Source organism: Primulina tabacum, chromosome 16 (assembly GCF_025594145.1).
Source record: "Primulina tabacum isolate GXHZ01 chromosome 16, ASM2559414v2, whole genome shotgun sequence".
NCBI lineage: Eukaryota > Viridiplantae > Streptophyta > Magnoliopsida > Lamiales > Gesneriaceae > Primulina > Primulina tabacum.
Window position 1 is genome coordinate 35,649,646 of NC_134565.1, and position 18,333 is coordinate 35,667,978.

Sequence of the window (18,333 nt, forward strand, 5' to 3'; positions counted from 1 at the left end):
CACCGAACTGCCTGCACAATAGTCCTAGCGTGGCCAAAGAAAGTCCTCGACACCACCGTGCCTGCACAATAGTCCTAGCGTGGCCAATGGAATCTCAGATGGTGAAGGTTTACACGAAAAAGAAATGGTTGGAGTTTCAAGAAGAAATGAGTCAGAGTCATGGTTATTACGTGCAACCAGAATATGTGGGAAATGAGTTTGGGATGCAAAATTTTTGACTTAAATTGAATAACTCATATTAACTATTTGAATAACAATACAACTAACATTCATCAAATATTATAAACTGCACAATAAAGTTTTTGAATTGCAATACAATCATCTGTCAAATATTATCTTCACCAAAACAAATACAACGGTTGCAACTACTGTCAATAAATTACAATTATTTATCTAATCATCTTTATTCAATTTAGTGCTTTCAAATTTTCTTGTATCACCTCCAAGCACTTCAATATTTCATCTAATTTTTCGGTCTGGGATACTTCGCCTCTTGAACTTGAACCTGCACTTGAACTTTCGTTTATTGTATTTTGGGAGGACGTCGACGTAGATTGTTTCACCGATGCGGCATTGTAAGCTTTCTCGGCTTCCTCTCTGGTTCTGAATGATTGGTGGACAGCACCCTTATACCCGATAACATTAGAGCTTGCTTCTGCCCACGTGTCATAAATGCCAGATGTACGCCCAACAAATACAACGTATGTTTTGCCCTACATTGTAACGCAAATTGTTTCAAAAACAGAGAATGTGAATACAAATAAACTAAACCAAAAATTATATTATTTCAATTCTTGACCAAGAATTAACAGACTCCATAACATGAGATCTCTGCCACAACTTAAACTTCTCAGGAGATCTAATAATCAAAGTAGCCAATGACAATAAAGACTAGTTGGGTTTTTCATGGTCCTCCACCATTCCCTTGAAAAAATGGAGGTTTTAAGTCAATCTTCATTCTCTGTGTATCATAAGAGTACGCTATGGCAAGCAATCTGAATGCGAAGGATGCTGGCACAAATGTCTACAAATTATTAGCTCCGTAATGTGACTGCTGAGACGAAAATTTTAAAGATTGTGAAGGATGAGCAATTGTATAGGTCTATAGTCAGCACTAGAAGCCCATAATTAATTTAATTGCTCGCTTTATATTCCCCAACTCGTCGAAATCTCGCTTTACACAGTGGCTCAGCAAGTTCATCCCAATTGTACAGAAAACAACACAAATCACAGAACTACATTCAAATTGTTGTCATCCGAACATCAATTACGAACTAACAAACTCATTTTAAAACAATAATTGTATAAAGTTTGAAAAAAAAATTGAAAAAATGCAGAATACCATTGAACGTTGTGACACCGCACGATTTTCCTGGGTTCCCCTTTTCTGGCGTCGGCAAATGGTGGCGCTCTCACGTCCGGTGTTGGCGTCGGATGTCCGGTGGAGTAACCCGAACAGGGTTGGTGAATCGGCCACAAAAATTAAGGCTTCGCGATGAGTTTGTTTTGGGAATTGCTTTTTCTGTGCTGGGATATAGTATATTAATGTCCACACAGAAATTTAAAAAATTGAAAAAAAAAATAAAAAATTCCAGGTGTACAGCCACATGGGCTGTCGCTCACGAACGTTCACCAAGGGGTGAGCAGTGTATCATTTTCGATATATATATATATATATATATATATATATAGTTCTAAATCATCTAAAATGTGCATGATGAGGAATTTATTTAAAAATTATAAATTAATACTTGGTTTTTTAGTGCAAGCTTAATTCAAATGATGTTTTTTTTAATTATGTATGTAAAAATTATATTAAAAAAAATTTATAGTCACTATTAATTAATACTTTTGTTTTTCACTGTTGAAATAATGCTAGGTTTTTAATTAAGTTAACTTTAGAAATCATTGGTGGCATGTAAGAATTATGGAAGCTAATTTGCACCGAAATCAACTGATGACATTAAACATAGTTAGTTGAAAGTGGTGACTCTATGTTATATCGGGAGTTTTATTTTTGTTGTGTTTGTATAAGATGACCAGCTGATCATCTCATTGTAAGATAAAAAAATATTGATGGACATCGCTTTTTTGTTTTAAAATGAGATTATTAACTGATCATCTTATACAAAACAAAAATCGAGAGTAGATATTCCGACGTGGAATAGACTCGCCAGTTGAAACAAAATAATTCATTTATTTGTTACACATAACAAATCAGCCCTCTTTTTTATCTATACAAATAACGAGTTATTTTTAAAATATATATAATGTGATATGCAAAATAATCCACCAATTCCGTCCCATGCGCCAGTTAGATTGGCATACAAAATATGAAAGTAAACAAGCCATGTTAAAAAAAATTAATGTCAAAAGAACAAACAATATATCATACAACGGTATTTACAACAATTATATAGTCATATTTTTATATTATTTTTTGAGATTTTGTATTGAATATATCATGATATTTGATAAATAAAATTTTTATAGTGAATTTTTTATATAGTAAGAATGGTTCGATTACTGAAAAATCATTTTAAGAAAAATTAAAAAGTAAATATTTATATTTTGGGAGGTTGCAAGTATGGTACGTAAAACGTGGTTGGGTTGATATGTGGGCTCTGCATTTATTAATGACCGGACATTTTTATAAGTTTAGTACTAAACCCATTCCAGTTGTGACAATAAATTGTATTTCAACGACCCGCATTTACAGTGACCACCAACCCAACTGGACTTATATGTACACATATATATATATACATATATATATATATATATGTGTGTGTGTATATATATATATGTGTATATATATAAACATAAATGTTATTGGTTATGAATTTATGATAAAAAGAAGGTTTTTTTTTTTTGGAAAAAAAATGATTTTTTTTTTGTTGTTGAACTTATTTAATTTTGGTTATCAGTACACGATAATTTTATTTTTTTACTATTTTGCTTCAATTGCAGTCTGCAGACAACAAATCGGAAATTTGTGATGTCATATTAACTTTTTCTTTGGTATCATATCAGTATTTTTCGATTTCACACTGATACGAAAAGAGTATTAACGAAAGAGAACCGGAAGCCAAAATGTTTGAAAGTTAGTGTACTAAAAAATTATTTTTCCTATTATTTATATATTTATGTAAGATACAATAGAGAATAAATATATATATATATATATATATTTATATACATAAGTATCAAATTAAATGATTTTTTATTTATAAAATTGATTTATTTAGTCAAATTACGTCATAATAATAAAAGATTAATAGGTGGTATTTATTTCGATTTCCCAATTGGCATATATTACCTTGCACATTCAACCCCCCTTCTTCCTCGCTTATTAAAGGATCCAATTGCCTCTATTCCGTCATCACGATCATCATCTTCCTCAACATATATATATTATATATATATATAACTCCTCCTCTATCATCTGCTAATATCCAAGCAGTCTCCCATTGCCTTTTCTCGAGTAGCTTCATCGATCGGTATTCTTTTGCAGTTCAGTAAGTCAATATATAATTAATTCTTTATGTTCATTTTCTAGCGTTTTAAAAGAAAGTCGTGTAAGAAGTCAAAGGAAACTGGACCAATCTATATATATCGACATTTGTAGTGGTGAGTCATTCGTGACTTTTTCTTTTCTACCTTGAATAATACTTTATGGCTGCATGACTTTTCGTTCTCGTTTTCATCTATTAGTAGACCCTTTTTTTTTAAAACATTTTTGTTTTTTACTAAGGATTCTGCTGATTTCAGCCGAAGAATGAAGAAATTCGCGGTCAAGGTGGAAGAAGGAAGGGAAGGCCGAGATGGGAAGCCATCCGTTGGTCCTGTGTACCGTAATCTACTGGCAGAAGATGCGTTTCCGTCGATTGATCCTGACATGTCCACCGCTTGGCAAATTTTCAGGTCATCTACCCCAAAAAAAACGTGTCTACTTGTTTAAAGGGAAGTCTTGCGAGTCTGTCGACTGACGAGTCAAAGGTTTTTATGCGCAGAACTTCCTTCGAAAAGTACCCTGACAATAGAATGCTGGGATGGCGTGAGTTGGTCGAGGGGAAGGTGCCACGCTTTTTACTACTGTTATCATATATATGATGGATCATGTTCTTGCTTTTGCATGTCAGAGTTTTGAGTGGATTTGGTGTTCAAAAGTATCTGCTTTCTGATTCAATTTTATGGGATTTCATCTTCAGTGGGGTCCTTATAAGTGGAAGACATACAAAGAAGCGTACGAGGAGACTCTGCTCGTTGGTTCGGCACTGCGAGCACATGGCATTGAACCTGTAAGAGATTGCACCCCTTAACTTATTATATGCAAGTATTGTATCGTTAACCATCAAAATATCAACAGCCATCCATCCAGTACAAGCTTTAGTGGAAGAATTCCCCACCAATTTTTCTAGAATTCCCTTGTCCAAAAATTCGAGTTCGCGAGAGGTTTATACTAGACACCCACATATACGAGTCAGTCGGAGAACGTGTGAGAGAGAGATATGTCCATATGGATAATACATATCCAAGGCTGAAATGTGCGAAGTTAATAGACGTGCTTTTAATCTGTCGGAGCTTTGAACCTTTGACAAACGGGCTATGATGATGTTGAAACCAGTTGTCGCAAGAACTCAGACTCATAGAAGACGTCACAATCAATAGGCTTACAATTTAACAATTTTACTCTGTTACAGGGAGCTCGAGTTGGAATTTATGGTGCGAATTGTCCTCAGTGGATTGTGGCAATGGAGGTCAGTTCTTGAGACCTGTTTATCTCAACATTGTTCCCCTTGAATTTGTGTTCTTAAGCATGGGTTGTTTTCCCTTCTTCAGGCCTGCAATGCTCACAGCTTAATTTGTGTTCCTCTCTACGACACTCTTGGTACAATATTCATCTGCCTTGGTCTACTCGTTAACACTATACTATATCTAGGATAGTTGGCTGCAAATAGTTTCTCCATTGTAATCTGATGTGCGGTTTTAAGTTCATAGCTAGAAAAAGAAAAAAGGATATTCAGGAGCATGAAGTTTGAGGCGAGTTTACAAAGTTTGAGGCTTCGAATAATGTGAATTTCCATTGTGCAGGCGCTGGAGCAGTGAATTACATAATAGATCATGCTGAGCTTGATATTGTTTTCGTTCAAGATAAGAAAGTGAAACAAGTGAGTGTAGCAAAACTCTATATTGGCTTATGGAATTTGTTGAACCTTAGGATTAATCCACTTGATTGTTTTCATGAATTAAACAAATCCCTAATGTTTCAGCTACTGAGCCCTGAATGCACTAGTGCTCAAAGGATAAAATGTAAGCGTGAATCAATATGAATTGATCACTCGGTAGTTTCCGAAAAGATCTTTGATATAAAAAAATTATTTTGGTTGCAGTTATTGTGTGCTTCTCTTCACTGACTGAAGAACAGCGGGATGGAGCGGCCGCTATTGACATCAAACCTTACTCTTGGACCGAATTTCTTGCTGTGGTATGACAAACAAGTCCCGAGGTCCTTTGGCTTTTTCGAATTGCCAAGAGTTTACCCTTTTTTAAACCTGTTCTTTCATGTTTTGAATCATGTGCATTTCATATCAGGGAAAAGAAAAGCCATCTGACATTTTTCCACCAAAGCCATCCGATACATGTACGATTATGTATACAAGTGGAACCAGTGGAGATCCAAAGGGTGTAATTTTGACCCACGAAAACATTGTAACATGCATTAGTGGGGTCGAAAAATTCATGGAGCAATTCGAAGACAAGGTAACCACCCGTTTTCATCCATTTGCCACCTTTTAGTTTCGTGCCCGTCTTTTTTCATATGTTTATGACTTGGGAGCCTCAATAGATGACAGTGGACGATGTGTATATATCTTTCCTACCCCTTGCTCACATTCTTGATCGCATGATTGAAGAATTCTTCTTCTACAAGGGTGCTTCGGTCGGATACTATCATGGGGTAAGCTGCTTGATTGTCTTTGTTTTTTTGGTCTTTTCTGAACTTTAGAGGTCACTCAGATGGGGATATGGAGTTAATTTATATATCATATTTGGTAATCTTATTTCCATTGAATGTACTGAAGGAAATCAACGAAATAAGGGACGATTTGGCGGAGTTGAAACCAACATTTTTGGCAGGAGTACCTCGAGTTTTTGAAAGAGTGCATGAAGGCATGAAATTTTGCTGTCTTTAATCATATTAGCTAGCGCCAATGCGCTGTCATTGTTTTCACTCTTATTCGTTTTTTTTCCTTCAGGGGTCCTCAAAGCGGTTGAAGAGCTCAACCCTAGGAGGAGAAAGATTTTCAGCTGGCTTTACAAATAGTAAAAACCTGTCCATTCGTTGGCCTTTTGTCTTCAAGAATTGTTTCTTTTGATACATATATCCGCTGATTACTCAGACTAAATAAAAAACTGATGCTGAAATAGAATCTTTTCATTTCATGATACAGCAAACTCTTTTGGATGAATCGCGGGTACAAACAGAAAGATGCATCACCACTGGCAGATCTACTTGCTTTTGGAAAGGTCTTCTTGCTTCTCGAGTTTTATGTTATGCTTCATTATGTATCTTGATCATATTTCTAGTCCCATTTTCCAGTATCATTGGTGCATCTGATTGCATCGGATCCAATCTAGAGTTTCTCAGATTTTTCACTCGTGCAGCGTCGGAGAAGTAAAGAGACAAAAAAGTGACCGTTAATTTCTTTCTTATTTGTAGGTCAAAAACAGGTTAGGTGGAAGGATTCGGCTCATAGTATCCGGGGGCGCGCCATTGAGCACTGAGATAGAAGAATTCCTGCGGGTTACGTCCTGTGCTTTTGTGGTACAAGGATATGGTAAATAAATATATTTATCTTGGGTAAACTAAGAACAAGAATAGAACACTGAACTTATAAAATCTCTAAAAGTTGTACGTTGTTAATTCTGGTGGGCAGGGTTGACAGAGAGTTGTGGATTGGCAACGTTGGGGTTCCCAGATGAGATGTGCATGATTGGAACAGTTGGCTCTTCTTTCATGTATACCGAAATCCGTCTGAAGGAAGTTCCAGAGATGGGTTACGATCCACTTGCTGATCCTTCTCGTGGTGAAATATGCATCAAAGGGAAATCAGCTTTTGCAGGATACTACAAGAATCCAGAGTTGACTCAAGAAGTTGTGCAAGATGGATGGTTCCATACAGGTTCGTTTTTGAGTCACCATTTCCCATACACTTTAGATGTATTGCTTCTTGACTAGATTTTTGCATGAATTTGCCCGTAGGTGACATTGGAGAGTTGTCACCCAATGGAGTCATTAGAATTATCGACAGGAAGAAGAATCTAATCAAGCTATCTCAGGGAGAGTACGTTGCGGTCGAATATCTTGAAAAAGTTTATGGTATCACCCCGGTTGTGGAAGATGTAAGCAATCAAGCATCATTCAACTTAAATCTTTCTTTTTTCCAAATTAAGAGATTATAATCTTCAGTTCCAACTGTGTATTTAGATATGGGTGTACGGCGATAGCTTCAAGTCGAAGCTAGTCGCAGTAGTCGTTCCAAATGAAGACAACACCATGAAATGGGGAAAGCAGAACGGCCATAAAGATTCCAGCTTTGTGGAGCTATGCTCTTTAAACCAGCTCAAAGATCACATCATCCTTGAGCTCAAATCGACAGCCGACAGAAACAAGGTCACTTTCTCACCTTTAAAATCAAACTAAGAGCACTGACATAATATTATTTAATGGGATTGCTTCAAAATTTGCCTGGACAGCTGAGAGGTTTCGAGTACATCAAAGAAATAATAGTGGAACCTGAGCTCTTCGAATTGTCTGAAAAAGAATTGGTGACAGCAACACTGAAGAAGAGAAGAGACAGAATGCTTAAGAATTACAAGGTAAATAACATGGTCCTATTTTAACTTTCTGTGTTATGAATCAACGACTTCATCTTCTACCATTGATGGCACACAGGCGGAAATCGATGGGCTCTATCAAATGCTGAACGGAGCTAAGTAGTAGATAAGGATTTGCATCTGCACAGCATTGCATTTCCCTGTCCGGCACTTTCGAGTTTTTTGTCAAGAAACTGGTCTATTCTGTAAATGGATCGATTTACGTGAGAAATTATGTATATCCAGTCTTCTTGGATGCTTGCTGCATTCTTCTGTCTCTTAATGTGTTCAAAATAGACAATGCTGTCTGGGAATTCAGAACAATTCCTTCAGTAAAAAATATATCCTTGTTACCATATAGACGGTTGTTTACCCCCTTTGCTGCTCGAATATCAACCAACTTATGCTCGAACTCGAAATAATCAGATTTGAAACAAATTCGAATATGTTCAAACTTACTTGTGAAACCGCGAGCTGCAATCTAAATTCACTTTGTGTAAAAAATAATGAGCGATATTATTCTTGCAGATACCCGACTCAGGTAATTTGCATCCCTATTTGGGAAAGTTAAAATTTAGCCTTCGTGTGATGATGATTTTGATATACAACATTTTCAATTTTTACCTTTCTTTGCTGTACCATTGAATAGATTTCAGAAGAACCGTTAATTTAACTACTACTACAACAACAATAATAATAAAAGTAAAAATAAAAGTTCATAAAATAATGTTTTAATAAGGTTATATATCAAATTAACCCTTCTTATTTCCCACTCAAATCTTTCTTTTAGGAAATTATTATGTTTAGCCACGAACTACAATTTTCAAGGTATAAACCAGAAACCAAGGATATACTTGGCATATCTGCAGAAAAATTCTACAGTTGAAATTCAACTTATTGCCATCAAAACCAAGACATCAACTTAAAACAGAATCAGTCAAAGTGCACTTAAAACCTGACTTTGGGAAAATCAGATTGGCCTGGTCAATATATTACAGGTTCTTGTCAAGCATAGCGTGGACCCTCATTGGCAATCCATAGAGACGTATGAAACCAGCAGCATCGGCTTGATTGTAGATTTCCCCACTCTCGAACGAGGAGATGTCTTGTCTGTAGAGACTGTTTGGACTTTCCCTACCGGTTACACTTACAGATCCTTTATAAAGTTTGAGAGTCACTGATCCACTAGTAGTTTTTGTGATTTCCTTCATGAAAGCATCGATGGACTCACGAAGTGGATCAAACCATCTGCCAGCATATACTAACTCGGCGTACTTCAAGGCCAGGAAATCCTTCGTCTGCATGGTTTCACGATCAAGTGTCAGAGACTCGAGTTCTCTCACAGCTGTGAAGAGTATTGTCCCACCGGGAGTTTCATAGACCCCACGACTCTTCATTCCCACCAGACGATTTTCAACCATATCTACACGGCCAATCCCATGCTTACCACCAATGTCATTCAGCTCTGAGAGAAGAGATGCAGGAGCGAGTTTCTGTTCATTTATTGAAATGGGGAGACCCTCAACTATACCAATCTTCACGTACCTGCAAGTATGAGACTATAATGATAAGTAACCAGTAATTTTAAATACATAACGCACAAAATAATTTAAAAAAAAATTGCAGTGGATAAATTATTCTAAAATGAGAACAAAAGAAGCTAAAGCAACTAACTCAGGTTGATCCGGTGCCTCTTTCGGGTCAACAGTCATCATGTACATGTCCTCCATAGGCTCATTCGCTGGATCTTCTAAGATATCCCCCTTGAACGTTTATATACCAAAATGGATGTCAATATTTGGACAATAAGGGCCAAATGTAAAGGGCATTTTCACAGTACATGATCACAGTCATTAAAAATTTAAATATAATCCACATCCCAAACACATGCTTTGATTTCAATGACAACCGGCTGTTGATTATGCAAATAGGACAACCCTTCCTTTATCTTCAATATTCCAGAAGTTCATAACACGGTAATATGTTGCCTTAGAATGGGCAGTTCTCATTAGTCATAGTGAATGTGATTCTGGTGCCATAAAAAATATCCGAAGGGATGACTACAGCAAATGCCATGAACTTTCCTTGCAGAAAATCATAATATAAAAGGTTTTTAAAGCACATGAAATCACCACCTACCTCATGACTCAGGTGCCACAGATTCCTATCTCTGCTGTATATGGATTTCTTTGTCACCGGAACAGGTACATTATGCTTTACAGCATATTCGATTGCATCTTCTCTTCCCTTTATTTCCCATTCCCTCCAAGGAGCAACAACACTGACTTCAGGATTCAGAGCAAAGAAAGTGAGCTCAAACCGGACCTGTAGCACGAAAGAGCAAAACAAAGGTGAAGGAGAAACTTCAATTGGAACCAAATTATATCTACAGATATCCTGAAGCCTGCCTGGTCATTTCCTTTTCCTGTACATCCATGAGAAACAGCATCGGCTCCAACTTCTTTGGCCACATCAACCATGGCCTGCATTTTCAATGCATTAATACATACAAGTAGAAAATAAAACAACACAATACTAAAGACAAACACAAAGATAAATCTTTTTCCACGAAAATAGTGTACCTGGGAAGAGGCATTAACGAAAAAAGGTCAAAATATTGACCGTTGATCACATTTCATCCAGTTAATAACCAACCATGCAAAAGGAAATGAGGATGTTTGAAACTCAAAGATATAGCTTTATCCAATAACAAAAAAGAATGGACACTTTCAGAATAAAAGAAATGAAAAACGAGAAAGTTGTTTTATCTAAAAAAAATACAGTGAAAGCCCGTCTTTCTTTACATTTATTTTTTTTAAAAGTTACCTTAGCAATAACAGGTCGTGCCATTGAAGTCCCAAGTAAATATTTTCTCTCATAGATAGCACCAGCTCGCAAGCAAGGAAATACAAAATCTCTCACAAATTCCTCTTTCAAATCCTTCACCACTAGTTGACACGCTCCACTAGCCTTGGCCTTTTGTTCCAGACCTTCTAATTCTTGAATGCCCTAAATTTATGGATTTGGATCATGCATAAGACAGTAAACAAGAGAAACAGAGCAAGCTATGCCTACCATACCATCCTTCAGACCTTCATATTTATGTTTAATATAAAAAAATAATAATTAACTTCAGTCACGACTCATGACCAATGTTGCTTTTTCAACTGTAATTTAATAGAAAATATCCAATTTTTTTACGAATTGATGACATTATGCTGGTTTGAGTTCACGTACTTGGCCAACATCAGCAGTGAAGCAAACAACTTCACAGCCATAATTTTCCCTGCATTGCCAAAGCAGCAAATTAAGAAACATGTGTTGTAATCTCTCTCATCTAGTCATTCTCAACTTCAAGTGTTTACGAACTTGAGAAATCTTCTGAATTAGGGTATCCGTGCACAGTTAACCAGCATACAGTTAATATTGAGAATAATAATTACAATTGTTCAACCAAAGTCTCGTAAAAAGTTGGACCCTACCCTCGCAATAAAAAAACATAGTGTTTGACTTCCTGTAGTAAAGTGTAAACTTAATTATCGACTAGCCATCTCATATTAATCAACAATAGAATTTATCAGATTTCAAAAGATGAACCAATTAACATACCTAAGCCACGGCACAATCACAGAGGTATCTAGACCACCGCTATATGCCAGGACCACTTTGTTAAATTTTTTAGGCAAAGTTTTTCCATCCATACCACTAGCAATCTCTGTCTCTTTGTCACTAGCCAAAACTGCTCGGACAGCTGCTGCATCAAACAAATTCATTAGGGGTCAGGGCAACGAGTATTTTAAGTGCTTAAATTTTGAAACGTTGATATAGTTTTGTATGATTGGGGGAATTTGAAAGCATTTCGATGTAACCACACAAAAACGAACACCTAGGCACCTATAGTTCTGGAGATAACATGGTACGATGGTAGGAAAAAGGAAAAGCAAAACTGCAGCAGCAAAGCCACCCCATTTTGTGGGATCTTAGTGCTGTTTTAAAAATGAACATTTCATTTTGCAGCCACCAAATAAACAAAAAATGACACAAGACTGACATGGAATCAAGCAGTGTGGAGCAATGAGACTTTTACCATCCTTACTACACGTGAGACCAAAGTTAGATCCAGCTTGGACAACTGCATCCTCATCATATTCAGTCGATTTCACCCCTACCTGGCATTGTACAAAGGGTCCAAAGTAAAATCCTGAAGGATGCCACTCCGTGTATCATTATAACAATGGTGCATTTTGAAAGGCGATTTAAAAAATTACCTCTTGTACCGAAGTCATCTTTCTGGGCCAGTGAACAATATCGTACCTGCGAGCTAAATTCATATTGGAAGAATTACTTAAAAATCACATCCACAACCAGACATGAGTAAACCACATTGTTATTCTTAAAATAATAACAAAAACCCATTGATTGTATACTAAAAAACAACCCTTTTAGAACCATGGAAAAGACATTGGTAGGACACAAAGAAATCCCATGTAACTGAACCATCCTTTTATGTTTGAAGAAGTAGGCAACGCACACTTTTCTCAGGTCCAAAAATGTAAAATATGAAACACATTCATAAGATTGCGTAAAAAACATACATATAACAAGTAAACACAGCCAAACAAAAACGCATGAAGATACATAAAAACAGCTCAACAATCCAAGGAAAACAATAATGCCGGTAAGGAAATCGACTGAAAATAAAAGCGAAAATAATATAAAAAAACAAATAAAAGCAAATTTAAAAAAAGAAAACGTAAAAATGTAAACACATTAGAAGAATTCCCAAAAAAAAAAGTTACCGGGAGCAGCTCGGCGCGGCCTCGCTGGCGATCAAATTGAGCGCAGAACCAGAAGCTGTGGAAGCCGAGAATTGGAAATGAATAGAAGATTCAGGGAACAGAAATATAGAATATTTATCGAAAATCAAATGAATCCATGAAAGGGGAAGAGGCAGCAGAAACCAGAGACGGAGATCAGTGGAGTGGAGTGGAGGGGAGTGGGAGTGGAGGAACGGTGTGGTTTGGTTTGTGGTGGCCTTTGTTTTTTTAAATTTTGCATGTAGCCCGATTTACTTTTACCTATCCTTACCACTCCTTTTCTTAGGCAAGTCAATTTTTTTTATTTTTTTATTTTTTTTATGTTAGAATATAAAATTTGAAAATATTTATTTTTCAAAATAAATCGAAAAGAACATACACTTGTTGAGATATCAGTGAAATAAACGAGGTAACATCGCAGCGGAACATCATAAGTGATATCAAAAATTGAATAAGATGGACACCAATATTTATAGTGGTTTACTCCAAGATTGGGCTACGTCCACTTTAAACCTCTCAAGGAGATCACTTCTTTATTAATAACAAAGAAGACAAGAGAATTGAGAATACAAAGTATTTCACTCAAAACACTCTGATTTTAACACTCACTTTCTCTCCACTAATCCTATTCCTTCCAAGGATAAACACTCCTTAAGAAATCTCACACTAAATCCTTTATCTCACTTCTAAACTTATGATTGTAGATGAGAGGATTTTGTGTTTTGGTGTGATTTTGAAATGAAGAATGAATGTGTATTTATAAGTGAAATTTAGGGAAAAAACAAAAATTAAAACCTCATTGCTTACATAATCAAACCAACCATTTTTGACTAATCTCAAATCATATGTTAATTGTGTTGTTGAATTCCAAAATGGTGTTCTTTGAATTCAATTTATGTGGCTTTGAATTCAATTTATGTGCCTTGATTACTTAGCAATTCTCCCCCTCAAGCCCATTTTGTGAATTCGATCAAACCTGCAACAGTTCTATAGTATTCCAACTTCCATTTCGGCAATGTCTTGATCATCATATCAGATCTATTTTCATCCGTGTGAATCTTCTCAAGCTTCAACAACTTATTCTCCAATACATCTCGTATCCAATGATAACGAACATCAATATGCTTTGATCTTGAATGCATTGAATGATTCTTTCCAAGATGAATTGCACTCTGACTGTCACAGAACAACTTGTATTGATCTTGCACAAAACTTAATTCCTCCAAAAACCCTTTCATCCATAACATTTCCTTGCATGCCTCAGTTGCTGCAATGAACTCCGCTTCAGTGGTTGATAATGCTACACACTTTTGCAACTTTGACTGCCATGACACAGCTCCCCTGCAAATGTAATCAGGTATCCTGATGTGGATTTTCGGGAGTCAAAATCTCCTGCCATATCTGCATCTGTGTAGCCTACAAGCTCAAGTCTAGATCCTCCAAAACTCAATCTATGTTTAGAGGTTCCCCGTAGATATCTGAATATCCATTTTACTGCAGCCCAATGTTCCTTTCCTGGTTTTGAAAGGAATCTGCTCACTACTCCTACAGAATGAGCTAAATCTGGCCGAGTACATACCATGGCATACATCAGACTTCCAACAGCTGAAGCATATGGAACACTTTTCATTTCTTCTTCATCATCCTCTGTAATAGGACTCTGCTTTGAGTTCAACTTGAAGTGGTTGGCAAGAGGACATCCAACCGCTTTGGCCTGGTCCATGTTAAACCTCTGAAGTACCTTCTCAATATACTTCTCCTGCGACAACCAGGTCTTCTTGGCATACCTGTCTCGATGGATTTTCATGCCAATAATTCTTTTTGCTGGCCCCAAGTCTTTCATAGAAAAAGTCTTGCTTAGTTTCTTCTTTATGCCTTTGATTTCAGAAGCATCTTTGCCAACAATCAACATATCATCTACATAGAGTAGAAGCACCATCAAATCATCATCAGAGGTATCTTTGACAAACACTCAATGGTCTGCAGTGGTTTTCTTGAATCCCTGTTGAGTTATCACCGATTCAAACTTCTTGTACCACTGTCTTGGTGCTTGCTTGAGACCGTACAAACTCTTCTTTAATCTGCACATAAGGTCCTCTTTCCCCTTCTCTTCAAACCCCTCTGGTTGCTCTATGTAGATTTCTTCCTCCAAATCCCCATGAAGGAATGCGGTCTTGACATCCATTTGTTCCACCTCCAGATCAAGCTCAGCTGCTAACCCTAGCACAATCCGGATGGATGTCATCTTCACCACAGGTGAAAATATTTCGTCAAAGTCGACCCCGTGTTTCTGTCCGAAACCTTTGACGACAATCCTAGCTTTGAATCTTGGTTGACTACTGTGTTCTTCGTGCTTCAATCTGAACACCCACTTATTCATCAAAGCTTTCTTGCCTTTCGGCAATTTCACCAGCTCAAATGTCTCATTCTCATGCAATGATTGCATTTCTTCTTGCATAGCCTCCATCCACTTATCTTTGTGTTTACTTGTAATAGCTTCCTCGAAGCTCTCTGGTTCTCCCCCGTCAGTTAGCAGGATATATTCATTTGAGGAATATCTGGTTGAGGGTCGCACTTCTCTTCCAGAACAGTGTGGTCATTGTACCACGAGAACTTTCTGCTGGTGGTTCACTGTGAACACGGATCTCATCATCATCCTCATGATCATTCTGCAATTCTTCATCTTCAATCGGTTGTGGATTTACCGTTGAAGGCCACCATTCCAGATCTTGTTCAGATCCAGAATTCTCCTTTTCCGCGGTCTCCAAGAATTCATTCTCCTGAAATATTGCATCACGACTTCTTATAGGCTTTTTGAGGTCTGTATTATAAAACTTGTAACCAAGTTGATCCTCGCCATAGCCTATAAATATGCACTTTCTTGTTTTGACATCCAACTTCTGTCTTTCATCCTTTGGTATATGAACATAAGCAACACAGCCAAATACCCGCAAATGATTATAGGAAACTTCTTTGCCTTGCCACACCTGCTCCGGGACATCATAATTGAGAGGAACACAAGGTGAGCGATTCAATATATATGCAGCAGCAACCACGGCCTCACCCCAAAATTCCTTAGTCAGCTTTGCATGTGAGAGCATGCTTCTGACTCTTTCTGCCAAAGTTCTATTCATCCTCTCAGCTAATCCGTTGAGTTGTGGTGTCTTTGGTGGTGTTGTTTGATGTCTGATTCCGTTCCTTTTGCATATCTCATCAAAGGTTCCAATGTATTCTCCTCCATTATCCGTTCGAATACATTTGAGTTTAATGGATGTTTGTCGTTCAACCAAGTTTAGAAAATTGTTGAATGTTTCCGCAACTTGGTCCTTGATTTTGAGTGTCCACACCCAAATTTTCCGAAAATGATCATCGATAAAAGTTACCCAATACCTCGCTCCTCCGAGCGACAATGGCATCGGACCACATAGATCTGAGTGCATCAGATCTAGTATTTTATCGGCTCTGCTAGAAGGTGAACTTTTGAATGATATCCTGTTTTGCTTTCCGGCTAAGCAGTCTGTGCATTGTTTCATATGAACCTGCTTTATACCGGACAGAACTTGCTTGCTCACAAGGCGTGTAAGATTCTTTTCACTTATGTGACCAAGACGTCAGTGCCACAATTCTATTGAGTTTTCTTCCCCTGCGTAGTTCACTCCTTCAGAATGATTTTCCCGAACTACATATAGCTTTGACATCTTTAATCATTTTGCCACCACAAGTGATCCTCTTGAAATCTTACATACCCCATTTCGGAAGGTTGTATAGAAACCTTCTTCATCGAGTCTTTCGACCGATATCAGACTAAGGCGCATATCTGGCACATGCCTGACGTCTTTCAGGATCAGTGTAGAGCCATCCATGGTAGTCAAGCTCACATCTCCTTTTCCCACGACTCTGGATAAGTCGTTATTCCCCATTCTCACCACACCAAAGTCCCCTTGTGTGTAGGATGTAAAGCATTCTTTCCGAGATGTGACGTGGACTGTTGCTCCACTATCGATCACCCAACTAGTTACTTGAGTTGCCAAATTTACGGACTCCTGCTCTAGCTCGTGAACAACATTGAATTCATCAATGGCGTTTGTTTGCTCATCGTCGGTTTCATGTTTGTTTTTCGGTTGCCGACAATAGTTTTTAATATGTCCGTTTTCTCCACAGCGATAACATTTTATGTTGGCATATCTCCCTGTGGACTTGCTTCTTCTTGGCTTCTGATTTGTGTTTTTCTTGATCTTGTTTCTCCCCCTTGACTCAGCAGCCAAAACATCTGACTGTGAGGTAGAGGATCCTTGAGATCTCCGCCTCATCTCTTCATTCAAGATGCCACTCTTGATGAAGTCCATACTCACGGCTCCTCCAGGTGCTGTGTTCGTGAGTGATACCTTCAGAGTCTCCCAAGACTCTGGCAATGAAGCTAGCACAATCAGAGCTATCACCTCGTCATCAAGTTTTATGCTCATACTTGATAACTGCTCCACGAATCCTTGAATCTCGTTCAGATGATCTGCGACCAAAGTTCCTTCTTTGTATCGAACCTGGACAAGCTTGCTCAAATAGAACAATTTGTTGTTCCCACTTTTGGAGGAATATAGTGTCTCCAACTTTGTCCAAAGCGTACGAGCATGTGTCTCATTAGAGATGTGATTATAGACGTTGTCATCGACAAATTGTCGGATGTACCCGCAGACTTGTTCGTGCTCGAAGTTCCATTCAGCATCTGATTTATCATCTGGTTTAGACTCGCTGAACACCGGTAGGTGCATCTTGGTGACGAATAGAAGATCTTTCATCTTACTTTTCCAAAGTTGATAATTAGAGCCATTAAGGCTAATCATCTTGCTTGTGCGTACCTCTATCTTTTGTGAATGCTACCAACGAATAATCGTCAAAGCCTGAACACAAAAGAACCACTTCCCTAATACTGTCTAGAAAGCCTTTTCTGATGTAGAAGTTCAGACTAAGCTGCAACCACAGAGCATACGAGGACTTCCTATAGTATTTGAGAATCTAGCTCTGATACCAGTTGTTGGGATATCAGTGAAATAAACGAGGTAACATCGCAGCGAAACATCATAAGTGATATCAACAATTGAATAAGATGGACACCAATATTTATAGTGGTTCACCCCAAGATTGGGCTACGTCCACTTTAAACCTCTCAAGGAGATCACTTCTTTATTAATAACAAAGAAGACAAGAGAATTGAGAATACAAAGTATTTCACTCAAAACACTCTGATTTTAACATTCACTTTCTCTCCGCTAATCTATTCCTTCCAAGGATAAACACTCCTTAAGAAATCTCACACTAAATCATTTATCTCACTTCTACAGTTATGATTGTAGATGAGAGGATTTTGTGTTTTGATGTGATTTTGAAATGAAGAATGGATGGGTATTTATAGGTGAAGTTTAGGGAAAAAAAACAAAAATTAAAACATCATTGCTTACATAATCAAACCAACCATTTTTGACTAATCTCAAACCATGTGTTAATTGTGTTGTTGAATTCCAAAATAGTGTTCTTTGAATTCAATTTATGTGGCTTTGAATTCAATTTATGTGGCTTGATTACTTAGCAACACTCGGGCCAAAAAAATAAAATAAAATTTCAAAAAATCATGTTATTGTATTAA

At 37.3% G+C, this 18,333-nt stretch overlaps 2 protein-coding genes across 12 annotated transcripts; one reads left to right on the forward strand and one right to left on the reverse strand.

The window, feature by feature from the left end:
• The first annotated feature begins 3,356 nt into the window (after nucleotides 1–3,356).
• Nucleotides 3,357–8,250, forward strand: LOC142529985 (long chain acyl-CoA synthetase 1-like). 3 transcript variants are annotated; one of them, XM_075635726.1, is made up of 20 exons: nucleotides 3,357–3,518; nucleotides 3,772–3,924; nucleotides 4,014–4,077; nucleotides 4,212–4,301; nucleotides 4,704–4,760; nucleotides 4,843–4,891; nucleotides 5,095–5,171; nucleotides 5,274–5,313; nucleotides 5,394–5,488; nucleotides 5,596–5,763; nucleotides 5,849–5,959; nucleotides 6,084–6,171; nucleotides 6,258–6,324; nucleotides 6,453–6,528; nucleotides 6,722–6,839; nucleotides 6,939–7,184; nucleotides 7,265–7,404; nucleotides 7,490–7,675; nucleotides 7,759–7,881; nucleotides 7,958–8,250. In XM_075635726.1, exons 2-20 carry the CDS (start codon nucleotides 3,779–3,781, stop codon nucleotides 8,000–8,002), a joined length of 1,986 nt encoding a protein of 661 aa, XP_075491841.1. In that variant the 5' UTR covers nucleotides 3,357–3,518; nucleotides 3,772–3,778; the 3' UTR covers nucleotides 8,003–8,250. The 3 variants fall into 3 exon arrangements, with proteins under 3 accessions (XP_075491841.1, XP_075491839.1, XP_075491840.1); XM_075635724.1 differs by having other exon boundaries at nucleotides 3,403–3,630; XM_075635725.1 differs by having other exon boundaries at nucleotides 3,417–3,630; nucleotides 3,755–3,924.
• A 325-nt stretch (nucleotides 8,251–8,575) lies between these two features.
• On the reverse strand, nucleotides 8,576–12,945 carry LOC142529987 (argininosuccinate synthase, chloroplastic-like). Of its 9 annotated transcripts, none has more exons than XM_075635730.1 (11): nucleotides 12,840–12,945; nucleotides 12,678–12,732; nucleotides 12,147–12,192; nucleotides 11,966–12,047; nucleotides 11,488–11,629; nucleotides 11,116–11,164; nucleotides 10,705–10,887; nucleotides 10,287–10,361; nucleotides 10,018–10,203; nucleotides 9,553–9,641; nucleotides 8,576–9,423 (listed from the first exon to the last, which is right to left on the reverse strand). In XM_075635730.1, exons 1-11 carry the CDS (start codon nucleotides 12,934–12,936, stop codon nucleotides 8,871–8,873), a joined length of 1,557 nt encoding a protein of 518 aa, XP_075491845.1. In that variant the 5' UTR covers nucleotides 12,937–12,945; the 3' UTR covers nucleotides 8,576–8,870. The 9 variants fall into 9 exon arrangements, with proteins under 9 accessions (XP_075491845.1, XP_075491844.1, XP_075491843.1 ...); XM_075635729.1 differs by having other exon boundaries at nucleotides 11,488–11,632; XM_075635728.1 differs by having other exon boundaries at nucleotides 11,930–12,047.
• Between the last annotated feature and the right edge of the window lie 5,388 nt (nucleotides 12,946–18,333).